At 46.5% G+C, this 13,657-nt stretch overlaps 1 protein-coding gene across 4 annotated transcripts in view; it reads left to right on the forward strand.

Moving 5' to 3' along the window:
- The window catches only part of LOC138472494 (collagen alpha-1(XIII) chain-like), a 393,813-nt gene that overhangs the window by 126,083 nt on the left and 254,073 nt on the right, over positions 1 to 13,657 (forward strand). For 2 of the 4 annotated variants that reach the window (XM_069610705.1, XM_069610704.1), the window contains exons 12-13: positions 9,796 to 9,858; positions 11,770 to 11,796. The exons of 1 other annotated variant lie outside the window; for it this stretch is intronic. In XM_069610705.1, the coding sequence (XP_069466806.1) occupies positions 9,796 to 9,858; positions 11,770 to 11,796 (90 nt within the window). The remainder of the gene's footprint in view (positions 1 to 9,795; positions 9,859 to 11,769; positions 11,797 to 13,657) is intronic. One more of the 4 variants, XM_069610706.1, reaches the window with a different exon arrangement.

Genomic DNA, 13,657 nt, shown 5'->3' on the forward strand with positions numbered 1-13,657 from the left:
GTGCTGTGTATTCCCAGTATGTATGGATATTTAAAGGTGATATGACAGTGAGAGGCATCGGCCGAGGAGTGATACCACCAGACAGCTTGGGTTCTGCTTCCAGGGAAAGTAGCCGGATGGATAGCCAGGTACTGCTATGTGAAGGTGCTCGGCAACTGTAGCCGTCTCCTCGCTCTACTCAGGCTCTGCCTCTCCATGTGCCCATCCAGCTGGAGGAGCTCATACACAAATCTCAGGGCGCAATTTGGAGTATAATACATTTTCTTTATTTGCGAATGGACTGAGCTAGAGGAGCACTTGCGACGAAGGCAGGAATTGTTCCTTGTCTACTTAAGTGTTATCAACATATGTTCATGTTAATGTTAAAGGGTATTTGTACTGCACACTATCACCACTGGAGTGGTCTCCTGGCGCTCTGACAGATCTGAAAAGGAGGGTGTGAAACGGTGGGGTGGGGGGTTTTATGGTACAGCGGGAAGAGCAAAGTGAGAGTTGTGATGTCCTGTTGACAGCTTCAGTTCGGTTTGCACAGTTCGCTGAGCTTAGGTACGGTTTTCGGGTTGGTGCGAATTCCATGTGGTGTTGTGCAGGGTTATGTGTTGTTTGTATGTTGTTGCAGTGTGGTGAAGTACATGCAGGTTGCAGTGCAGAGATGTGGTTGTGTGAGTTTCTGTAGAAGAAGTGTATGTGAAAAATTGAGGTTTTAGAGTTGGATTAGCAGTTTTTTTTCTTACCTATTTGATTTGGGTTTCTGTGCTCAACATCTATGACCATCCTGTGTGTTTTGATATTGGCTGGCAGCCTAGTCGCCAGGCACTTAGCAGTGTGGTAGTTTGCCTCTGTATAATTCTAGCTGTATGTGGACATGGGTGGTAGCAGTGTGTCCCCCAGCCCTAGAGTTAGAGATGGTTAGCTTAGGAGGTTATGGGTCGCTCCCTGGGCATCTAGTGGGGGGTTTCCTACCTCCCGTGGTATTCCTCTGTAAATGGGTGGTGCGTGGACATGAGTGGTAGGTGCATCCTCCACCCGCTCTCTGTTTAGGGATAATTAGGTTAGGTATTATGGGTCCCTCCCTGGGCTTCTTGGTTCTAGCTGAGTCCATGTTTCCCAGTCATTCCCTTCTGATTCTGCAGTGAAGAGCCACGTTTTGAGTCATTTTCTGAATTCCAGGTGATCCCTTATATTGCGTATGTTTTGCATATATATTTTTGCTTATATACATGAGGAACAATACTCTTTTGATCACAAAAAAAACGTTCAATAGATAAGAAATCAGATTTGATGGGAAGCAGTGAGGTTCTTAGAATGGGCAAAGCTTGAGTGGCATTCTGACCAGGTTGTGGAGGGGAGTAAATGGAATAGTCACTGGGACAATACTTGGGTGGACCTTCATAGATTAAGGACAATCAACATTAGACATTTTTAAGCGCCAGCAGGTGTTATGGCCAGCTGTGTGCGGGATGTGACCATAATGAATGCAGTGATAGAGTGGAGGCTGAGAAAGTGAGGGATGAGGGAGGTTCGAGGAGAAAGAAAAATGTTAGCCAGAAGGCAGGTGAGAGGTACGTTAAGAGGGAAACCTGGAGGAAAGGGTTTAGTTTTTTAGTTTAGTAAGACACACCATTTACCACCACTCTCGCCCTCGGACCATCTGAAGGAATTCCTTCCCAAAACGTAAACTCAACAGCAAAGCCTTCTCACCATCCAACGAAAGAAAAGCGGTTTGCAATTTTGACCGGATGGACTTATCTTAATTAACTCAAGATCCCCATGGCTTCCACATATCAGCAATCACTACAACCATAGCCAAGCACAGTATATCTGAGGCCTCAGATCAGTTTTGAAGCAAACTATGACTCTTGCAAAGACTAACCCATCGAATTTAGATAAGCATATAGATGATCACAAATCTATATTCCCTGTGATTAAAATGAGTTCCTCTTCTTAGGCCTCTTTTCCGCTTGTATTAGGAGCTTCAGGCCCTCCCTGTTGTTTGGCCAGATATATCCATATCATTCCCAGCACCTGATCAACTACCCCATGACAGTCTTCATTCTCCTTTGCAAACCTGGACGGGGAAATATTGTTGACCAACTGTACTTCACTGTCCAGATAAAGTAATTAATTTGCGCCCTGATGCCTCCGGGCCTGATGGTCTGTGCGTTATAAATAAACAAATACAAATACAAGTATTTTTTCTTTAACCAAGTCGTCTTGCAGCTTCGCCAAGACCTCCTATGGAGCCACCTCTTGGTCCTTAGCTTGCCCACTTCTTCTGCACCTTAGAAAGGCTCCCGTTGTCCACAATTTCACAGAAGCAGTTCTATGTCTTAACATTGAGGCCAACACTATCGGCATGTCTTTGCTGCTGTGTAAAGGTATTTATAAAGTATTGTTTTTGGCGGGGCTAACAAAATAGGTGGATCTTCCATCCCCCCATTTCACACCCACCGTTTTTCAAATTGTTTCGTTCTTACTTTATTTTTCCAAAACAATATGTTAAAATCTCGTTTCGAATTTGGTACTGTGGAAAAAAAGGCTGGTAAAATGCTGATAATAGATTAACTGCCACTTTACCACCAGTTTCCCACATCGCTGCATTCCGACGCCAGAGTTGAAGTGGAGGAAAAGGTGCGAGTGCACTGGTGGTGGAATTACCGCTACAGTAAATCCTCTCAAATCCCCAGTAAATGTGTGGGACCAATGGGCAGTTACAGTAAATGAGTTTGATGGTAATTCCTCTGAAAGTACTGCAAAACTTGAATTGATGCCCAATTTCTTTACAGTAATGTGAAGACATATTCACACTGCAACACTTATGTAAAGTTATATCACAAACAATAACTGGCTATTGCTAATTGGGGTGATTATGAATAGCTCTGCATAGTTTCTTCATTAAGACAAAAGTACAATTAATTCACATTTGCCCCTAAATAAAAAGTATGTTCCTCAAAACAAAAACTATTCCTTTGTGACTAAGGGCCTAATTCATGGAACGTTAAGCGCGGTGCAAAGTGACTTTGCACTGCCAACAAACACGTTAAACCGAGCCTGATTCACAGGTGGATGACACTCCGCTCGTTTTCAGGCTCCCCTCTGCCACCTCATCTCCTTCTCTCATCTATGTCTGTATGTCTGCTATCCAGGAGTGGTGTGTCGCCAACAATCTCTGCCTTAATGCCACTAAGACAGAGATTCTCCTCATAGGCACACCTGTACCCTCCTTTCCTGTCACTCTCTGGCAGGGCTCCCATGACCCTCTTCCTGCCCCCACCTGTGTGGCTAAGAACCTCAGGGTCATATTTGACTCCATTTTCTCTTCACATCTCTGACGTCTCTTAGAAGTAAAACTACCAACTGCACCTCCTCAGAGGTATTCTTCCTTTCCTATCCTTTCCCCAGAAGCTTGCTGGCTCTAGAGCTCTGGTTCTCTCTAGGCTGGAGTACGGCAACAGCCTCTTTCTAAATCTAAATCTGCCGGCTTCTACTCTCTGCCTCCTGCAACTCATCCAGAACAGGACTGCGAGACTTATCCTTGGCCTCAAGCCCAGGGATCGTATCTCTCCAGCACTGAAATCTCTGCATTGGCTCCCAGTGGCTGCAAGGTTTAAGTTCAACACCCTCTGCATTGTCCACAAGGCTCTGGGGCCTGGGCCTTCAATACCTCCAACTCTCTCTTCGTAAATACCTTCCTACTTGATCTCTTCACTCCTCCACCTCTAACTCCATCAGAGTCAGTCACTTCTCCAAGCAATGAGTTGGTGGTAGATCTCTTTCTTCGGCTGGGGCCTCCCTCTGAAACAGCCTCCCGGAATCCCTGGAACTTGAGCCGAACCATCTCCGGTTACGGAAGCACCTCAAGACCTTCCTCTTTGCTTCTACCTTCTCTCTTCCTCTCCCCTGTTGATTTCCTGTCTGATACTGCACTGGTTACCTGGCTACGCTAAGATTTCGGGCCCAGGTCCCTGACCGCCCAGTTGCAAACACGCACTGCCTCCTGGCAACCCTTGCAATTGCGTCTGTATCTGTAACCCTACAGTACCCCTACCTGCACTTTTGGACACCTGCTGTCTGCACTTACCCTTGCACCTGCCACCAGCTGGCCGCACTTCTTGTTATTGTTTTGATCCCATGTACAGTACTGCCCCCCTCGCCCCTGGCACTTTTCCCCTTCCCCTCCCCTGCACTTGCACGATCTCAATGTCAGTTGGCATAGTAAGATCGCTGTCTCGGTCCTCCCTCTGTTCCCCCTTCCTTGCCTCGTCGCGCCTTGAAACACTTGTGTATAGGCACGTTACAAATGCTATATCATCATATCATACTCTTTGCACCGCGCTGAATGGGCCTAATAAAAAAAAAACACACTAAGTAGCATGAACTAAGGGCCCAATTCATTGTATTATTTGCATGTAAAATCTGGAACCTGCGCATCAAACTGCGTGCAAAACACTGCTCGTCGATTCATGGAACAGTCTGCGTTGGACTTTTCCGGGACTTTCGTGGAGTTCACAGAGGCTCAGCATGTCTCTGCGAGCGGCTGAGTGCCTTGCGTGAGACTCCACGCAGAGGGTGGGTGTGGCCTGCCTAGGGGCTGGAACAGGGGGCGGAACACGCAAAATGGGGAAGAACAAGCCAGAAAGTGGCCGTTACAAGGGGTTGTCCAAAGGCAGTCCATAGCATGCCCACAAATGCGCACGCCTAAGTGTATTCATGGATTTGACCGTGCAACCTCATCATTTGCAAAATGCCCACTCAGTGCCCTCGAAATGTTCTTCCACCCGGAAGAAGGCATACTGACTTGCGTGGAGGAATCCCAACTCTGGAGGTGGGTTCGCACGTCGAATTTAGGGGTGCGTGCACGCAGATGTGTATCTGATCAAACTTAGGTGTGTGCGTATGCAGCATAGCAAGGTGCAGGAACTCTTTACCGGGGGTTCGCACGCAGTTTGACCGGAAAAATAAATGCTTTCTGGGAAACTGTACGCTTATCTTTGGGGTGCTGGAGACAGTAACGGCGGAACCTGCACAGTGGGGGCTTGGTACAGGCACTGTTCACGGGATGTGTGTTTTAACGCCCTCGGAGCCCACAAGTGTAAGTGAATGTGGCTGTTTTGGCTTTGCTTGGAGCATGTCGGGGGCGTTCCATCCGTGACTTGCAAATACGGTTACATTGCGCAGTTAATTCCATGAATACGCGGGCACGCCTTTTGTTTCTGTGCACAGGCTCATGCAATGTCGTTCTCTGCGTGCGGGAATTGCGGGAGAAATTCAGACTTTTCCATGAATCAGGCCCTTAGTGCTTTTTTTGTGAATTAAGCCCATTTAGCAGGGTGCAAAGAGTACTTTTGCAGTCCAAATTGACTTTGCTCCGAAAAAAATACACGTTGCACCTCTCTGTGAATTAGGCCTGTTGACAGTGCAAAGTTACTTTGCACCGTGCTAAACGTTCCATGAATATCTCTGGCATGCGTCACAAAAAGGCAGAAATAAATGGACCCACCTCACAGCAGTTGTGCATAGAGGAAGAATTCCAGACTAGAGGAGAAAACAGAAAAGAGCTCTCCCTATAGCCTGTGCTTTCTCACTGTCATTTGCAGGCCGTTTTATTGGCTGCTTTGTTTGTCAAACTATGGGACCTTTAGAGTTTTTAATTAGTTCTACATAATTGAGAATGGTTTTGGTGTTAGGAAATAAAAGTTATGGTCCCAGAGGATCACAATGCGCGCACTCACACACAAAATGTACAGGCCCACTGTGAGAGAGAGCTTTGGCTTTTCCTATGAACTATTCCTCCTGTTAGTTAAAGGGAACAAGGCTCCATGCCAAGGCCAATAACGGCCGATGAGGTAGCGAGAAGGTGGATGGTGGCGCTAGTCAAAAGCGCAATTGTTCTTGCAGATGGGCAGCTAATGGCTTTGATGCTTGGGGAAGAGGCCGGCGTTGCTCCGACCCAGAAAAAGAGGGTCTAATATAAGCAGAATTGTACTGGACATTGCGACCGAAATGTGTACAATTTAATAAGAATTACCTGTAATGCTGAAGAGGGTGAATGCATCAAACCAGAAAATGATCCCCCAGCGGTAGGAGAAAAGCGAAAAAAAAAGATCACAGATGGTATGGCATAGATTCCGTGTTATTCCCATTGTACATCACTTCAGGAGAACAGACAGCAGCAAGCCAGGAATTGGGGTGTCATCTAGGGCATCCACACACTGACAGATGTATATCACTGAAGGAAAACTGGGGGCTGAGACACACTATCAGAACAGGCAGTGTTTTCACAGCTGGACACATACATATGCATACTCTGAAAGCCAACAGACTGCCCATATATGTTATGTCAAAAGCCTTTTCTACTGCACACATCACCGCCATAGTGGTCTTTAAGCACCAAGCATTGTCTTATAGAGGCAGAGTGAAACTCCACCCATAGTAACTGCCAGTGCATGGTCTGTGTGGTGAAAAAGGAAACTGGGAACTAATTCGATTGTTCTCTATTTGCATTTCAATCTAAAATGATTGGTGGTGATTTAAGGGAACAAAAACAAGACCTACTTTTGTTAAAGTGCCAAATTAGAGGGTACTATTATATAGTTATCCATTTTGATACATGTTTAATATAGCATGAACGTTATTCTGTCTTGCATATGGAGATGGTTATTGGCCTCCAATCAGAAAGTTCAGAGTGCAGTCCATAACTGCTGATATTAGCTGCATTCTTAACCTTCTGGCTTTACAAATAAACAGGAAAAAGCACAATGCAATTTCCAGGCAAGATTTCTTTTCAACTCTCTCTTAGCAGAGCTTTCTTTTGCTACAAAATCCCATTTAACACAACAAAGAAGAAGCAAACACATGGGAATAAAATGTCACTTTCTAAGAGAAATCTTTTACTTTTACATGACACCTAAGGCAGCCTCATGTTAAACCTGCTCCGGTATAACCTTATTTGCAATTTAAATGCTTAGGTTATGAAGACAACCTTATTTAAATGCTCCAAAATAAAACACATTTACTCTACTAACTCAGTACGTGTATTTGCTTTACTTAGTATCAAAGTAAGGTTTTTACTTCACCACAAAAACTCCAAAACGTGTATTGCTGTTACTGCTATGCGCTTGTAGCCATATAGATCTGTAATTCTCTGCAGACAGCCGTGCATCACAATTAGCTGATCTTCCTAGTGCATGGGAGATAGGACACACCACTTACCTTCGTCTTTGCAGTGTCTCTTCCAGGACACTCAATAACTCATCACCAGCACACTGGAGAAGGCTCTGCTTCTTCACACTGGCCTTAATGCACTTCCCAAGTTTGAAAGCTGCTTGGGCGTACATTCATCAGTTTAGAATCGGTACATTGAGTATCCTAGAATCAGTTAATATTAGCTATTACCACATGGTGCCCTTCATCACGCCCACTTCCACCAATCACAATCTTTGGAACGCAGTCTAATAACTGCTGATATAGACTACATTGCAAGCATTCTGAATCCGGGCCCGAGCAGACACATTCAAGAGCCGCCTGCTACATTACAGCAAGTAGAAAACAGAGACTCCCCTTTATTAGAAACCTGTTTCTGGGTCACAGATGCAGGTAGTATCCAGGGTCGGACTGGGCCATAAAATGGTCTCAGGCACCAATGAAAACGTGGACCACACTTCCAAATGGCCATTCATTCCTTGTCCGACACTGAAGGGAAAGGAGGAGAGAACAGAGAGTTAGCAGTCAAAAGAGTGGAGAAGCAAGAGGGGAGAGTGAATACAATTGCAGAAGTCAGTAGTAACACATAATGTTGCAAGCCAGGATACAAGATGAAGATGGGAACAGCATGATTCAGGGCCACCATGAGTACAAGATGCAAAAAGAAGTTCAGCATGAGAGTTGAGAAAGGGTGACGCACCATGAATGAATGAAGTCCATAAAAGTAAAATCCAGCATTGTCCACAAGACGGTGATGGTGAAACCAGAATGTATCAGGACATACTCCTGCAGAAATAGGCTTGATTGGGGTGAGGGGGGAGCAGGGTAGAAGAATCAAGCAAAACAGGCAACACCTGTGTGCGAGAATGGGGGGCACAAGGGAACATCACGAGGGGACCAGAGGGAGTAACACATGTTGGTGCATGCCTACCTGCTGTCTGAGCAGGGGGTCGGGCCCTGGGTCCTCCTGGTCCAAACAGGTCCAAACAGGAATTCCCCTTTTCTTCATCTGCCCTTCGCTTAGGACGCCCGGGCGATACACGCCCTTGATCTAATAGTTAGGAGCAGGAAGGAAGAGGCAGGGCTAAGAAGGTGGGTGGTGCTTGCTAAGTGGTGAAAAAGAGCGGCAAACAGGAAGGCACCAGGTGGGCGTGGCTTGCTAAGTGGTGAAAAAGAGCAGCAAACAGGAAGGCACCAGGTGGGCGGGGCTTAGGCCAAGTGACCTAGATCCACTTGCACCTGCTCCCCATCTGCAAAGGAAAAGAGGCTGGAGGGCACCTTAAGTAAGGAAAAAGAGCGGCAAACAGGAAGGCACCAGGTGGGCAGGGCTTGCTAAGTGGTGAAAAAGAGCGGCAGGCAGGAAGACACCACGTGGGCGGGGCTTAGGCCAGGTGACCTAGATCCACTTGCACCTGCTCCCCATCTGCAAAGGAAAAGAGGCTGGAGGGCTCCTTAAGTAGGGATATGGAGCGGCAAACAGGAAGGCACCAGGTGGGCGGGGCTTGCTAAGTGGTGAAAAAGAGCGGCAAACAGGAAGGCACCAGGTGGGCGGGGCTTGCTAAGTGGTGAAAAAGAGCGGCAAACAGGAAGGCACCAGGTGGGCAGGGCTTGCTAAGTGGTGAAAAAGAGCGGCAAACAGGAAGGCACCAGGTGGGCGGGGCTTAGGCCAGGTGACCTAGATCCACTTGCACCAGCTCCCCATCTGCAAAGGAAAAGAGGCTGGAGGGCTCCTCAAGTAGGGAAAAAGAGCGGCAAACATAAAGGCACCAGGTGGGCGGGGCTTGCTAAGTGGTGAAAAAGAGCAGCAAACAGGAAGGCACCAGGTGGGCGGGCTTGCTAAGTGGTGAAAAAGAGCGGCAAACAGGAAGGCACTAGGTGTGCGGGGCTTAGGCCAGGTGAAATAGATCCACTTGCACCTGCTCCAAATTTGCAAAGGAAAAGAGGCTGGGGGGGCTCCTTAAGTAGGGAAAAGGAGCGGCAAACAGGAAGGCACCAGGTGGGCAGGGCTTGCTAAGTGGTGAAAAAGAGCGGCAAATAGGAAGGCACCAGGTGGGCGGGGCTTGCTAAGTGGTGAAAAAGAGCGGCAAACAGGAAGGCACCAGGTGGGCGGGGCTTGCTAAGTGGTGAAAAAGAGCAGCAAACAGGAAGGCACCAGGTGGGCAGGGCTTGCTAAGTGGTGAAAAAGAGCGGCAAACAGGAAGGCACCAGGTGGGCGGGGCTTAGGCCAGGTGACCTAGATCCACTTGCACCTGCTCCCCATCTGCAAAGGAAAAGAGGCTGGAGGGCTCCTTAAGCAGGGAAAAGAAGCGGCAAACAGGAAGGTACCAGGTGGGAGGGGCTTGCTAAGTGGTGAAAAAGAGCAGCAAACAGAAGGCACTATGTCTAAAACATGAATATTAGAAGGCTTAGAAGCCGGAGTAATCCTGCATGGAGACCTATGTAAAAAAAACGAATATGATTATTGCCATCGAAGCATCTGCTTGGGAGCGTTTTGATTTAGGTCACGAGTCTTGTGTAACACATGCGTTGTAGCTAGAGGAACTCCTTACTCCCTGCAAAGTCAGCTTGGCCTTCACCTCTTGTCTTTCCCAGGGTGAGGAGGGCGAGGCCGGCTTACCGGGTGCAGCAGGCCTGCCTGGACCTGCAGGTGCAAAGGTAAGCCCAAAGCTAACCCCTTTACCCTGTCCCCTGCACCCCTTCCGCCGCCTGCCTGCCTGCTCGAAAAAGTGTCCTTCTTATAGAATGCAAGTGTCGAAGGAATGGTGCGCACTTTGTAAATTAACCCTTGCAACCCGTAACTTCTCGGATAATTTAAACGCGCATGGGCTGGAGTTACAAAAGCGTTTTTCAAAGGGAAAACCACACTGAGAAACGCTTTGCAAGTAAGGCCCTCGTGCATGCCCTAGCCTTATAGTGTGTTTGATGAATGCACGCAGTTAACATAGTTCTCTTCGATGCTTTGCCAAAAAAAGGTTGAATTTATAGACCACGCCTGTCTTTTCTCGTTCAGCCCTTATTCTGCATGCTTTTAACATGATTCCCTAAATTGCAACTTTCCCAGTGTAGGCGCTCACACCTTTCTTGCCAGGTTTTGGATTTTCTTGTTTCTTGTGTTTGCTTTGTATGCACTTAAAGAGAGCGGGCGATGCACTTATCAGAAAGCCGGAGAAAGTGCTGTGCGGCCCAGTTAAAAGTAGCTCAACCCTGCAAAATTGCCACTCGTCCCCATGAAAAATAGTAACACTCTTTGAGAAGCTCTGGGTTCTTGTCCATTTAAATTGCTGTTCCCAACACGCCGCAAACTTTAGGGTTTGCACCAAAATTCCTGCTGCATTTTTAGCCCCACTGGATCATTTTTACTATAAAATACCTCCATTTTCAATTTGGAGAGGACCGAGCCCGTGTATGAGGCCCCTATGATTTTGTTTTTTGGTTCTGACGCCCACTTTTAATTAATAGGTGTTGCAGTTTAAGGGTCTGTTCTGCAGCCGAGATGTCCTGCAGTAGCATTCTAATGAAAGGCTCTGTCATGCATGTTGCTGTTCTGCCCCAAAATGCAAAGGATAGGGTCCTGATGGCTTCCTCTTGGCTCCATGCAACATGGCTTTATATTGCGTCAAGGGGACATTGATGAATGCGCCGCCCACAGTCTGCATTAGCTCTCAAGTTCCGTAAGCTACATTACTGGAATTGTGGAAAGGGCGTGCAATGCCGCCTACTGCTCAGCATGATGGGAAAGGAGCTTGTCAATATTGACGATGCTGGTCTTCCTGTCCCCCATCTGCCAATCAAATGTATGCTTGCACCCAAGTGGCTTCTTGGCCCCTTCTTGGCCGCCACCATTCTGCATTTTATCACACACACACACACCAAAGGTCCCCTGTCACACACATATTTTTCCCTGAGAAACATCGAGTTGTTGGCACGGTGCGGTGTGTCTTTGCACTGGATCCGGCCGGGTTTTGTGTATAGTGCCATTCTGATGAGATATCCTACACAGTGATGGATGATGTCCTGCTTCCCAATCCACCTGCATGTGTCGCCATTCAGATTCAGGATGCAATTACAAACTAAGGGCCCGATTCATGGAATATTTGCTGGGTTCAAAGTGACTGTGCACTGCTGAAAAGTGACTCTGCACTGCCGACACAAACCCTGATTCACAGAACCGTGCAAAGTAGTGTATTTTTGCTGTGCAAAGTCTGGGAAAAGTAATTTTGTACTGAAAAAATTACTATGCGCTGACTTTGCCCGGACTTTGCACAGCAAAAATACACTTTGCACAGTTCCATGAATCAGGGTTTGTGTCGGCAGTGCAAAGTCACTTTTCAGCAGTGCAAATTCACTTTGAACTTGGCAAATATTCCATGAATCAGGCCCTAAGAGTCTTTAGAATTAAAATGTGTAGCTTAAATGTGATTTTCACTAACTGCAGCACGTTCATTTGGCGACTGCTTTGCTCCTCACTTATGCCAGATGTTTCTGCTTTGCTTTGTGGCATGCCCCGTACTTCTACTTAAAACTGTTTCCTTCCTCTATTTCTTTTCTGCCTTTCTGCACATACAGGGAGAGAAGGGGGATCCTGGCCTGAAGGTATGCGCTTGTGTGCCTATTTTTAGGTATTGTGTTATTTTAGGTTGTGTACTTTGACTGCGAGAGGGGTGGCTGACATCTACCTTGACTTGTAAGTCCTAAATATTGAGGTTGCAAGACCCCGACTCATCACAAAGATTTAGTACATCTCATCACTTGCCTATAAGACCTGAAGGCCTGACCCAATTACACCGTTGCTGCCCTTTGGGAAGAACACATTACTGCTGTGTCGCTCTCTCGGGCAAACACATACACATTTTATTGGACTAACTGAAAATATTATGCCGGGGTGGCGCAATGTATCAGCAATCGGTCACACCCATCTTCATCAGATGGTGAAACGCCCAAGTGTTCTCATGAAGTAGAGCGCTCGCTTTGACATCCGCGCAGAACCTGCCGACACAGGTTCCAATCCCAGCAGGACCAAACTCAGCCTTTCACCTTCCGAGGTCGATAAATGAGCACCACACACCGTGGGTATATAAGCAGCACTCAGATGTCTTTTGTAGCGCTATATAAATGCAAATTATTATTATTATTATGAAGCTCTATGTGACTTCGAAAGCTAATGCATTATTCCATCTCAGCATGATATTTTCAGTTAGTCCAATAAACACGTATAAAAATTCGAGCTTGTGTGCTTTTTCAAAAACTAAACTAACACAGCGACAAAATGTTTTTGCACAATAGAGTCAAATTGATTTGTGTATTTTATATATGGGCATAACAAGTAAAACTAAGGAGCCAGACAGTGTCAGAAGCAGATTTTTGCTCCCATGAGCCATTCTCAGGGCATATTACAGATCTTCTCAGGGTGGTAGAAACCCACGGAAAAAAACACTTGCATATGTCTGGAAGTGCTGGGGATCGATTTTAAGTAATTATCAGCAAAATAAATCAGTTAATCACAAGCAACCTTCTGGGTGAGAGGCCCTGAAGCAAGTCTGTCAAATTAGCTACGGGTTTGGGGATCTTATATTTGCAACTTTCCTGCAAGATCCATGTTATTCCGTAAGTCATGCATACACTTTAGAGTCTTGCATTTAAAAAGCAGGATATTCTGATGGTTTCCTGCTGTTGTGAAGTTCTGTCCCTAAATAGCAGGTTTTTGGAAAGCATAGTGCTTCTGCTTTACTCATGCCAACATGAAGACTGTTGGATGCAAGGCTTTGAATAAATCATAACCCTTGCAATTGCTTTGATGCAACTCTCCAAACGATCATTTTTCAGCCTGCTGTGCCATTATGGTGTGTACCCCTTCTATATTAATGCAACTCAGGCTTGGCCCCACCCCAAGAGAGGCAGTCAATCTGTAGCTGCTACATCACTTCCCTTCTGCACCAGGACTCATACAGCCCCAGGACGGTTTTGGCCACACTGGTATCCTTAGGGCAATCTTGCTTGGGATATGGGATACATGGTGCAACAGTCTCAGGACCCACATTTCAGCCCTGCACTATTTACCCTGGGCGAATAGGTCAGAAGCTGTCCTGCCACTTAGTGTATGCACACTTCATGTGTCACTCAAGAAAAGACACTGACTGTTACCCAGCATCGACTCTATCTGCAGGCTTTCAGTGTCCCAGGTCAATGAGTTTGCATTGCCCCAGTGGCTCCACATCAGAGCCTGCTTGAATGCAATTCGAGTTCATATCTTGTATGGCAGGGAATTGAGGGAAAAGCTCAGAACACTAGCTTATAGGGTGATCGGATATGGGTTGATTAACTTCCTTTTGCAGATGATCCAAAGATAACATTTGTTTAATGTGCAGAAATTCTACGCAAGCTGAATGCGATTCAAATCCTCTCCTATATTTATAATTCTCTTTGGATGTCTGTGATTGGGAACTGAGCGTGTTGT

Source organism: Ambystoma mexicanum, chromosome 8, assembly GCF_040938575.1.
Source record: "Ambystoma mexicanum isolate Mex_15411 chromosome 8, UKY_AmexF1_1, whole genome shotgun sequence".
NCBI lineage: Eukaryota > Metazoa > Chordata > Amphibia > Caudata > Ambystomatidae > Ambystoma > Ambystoma mexicanum.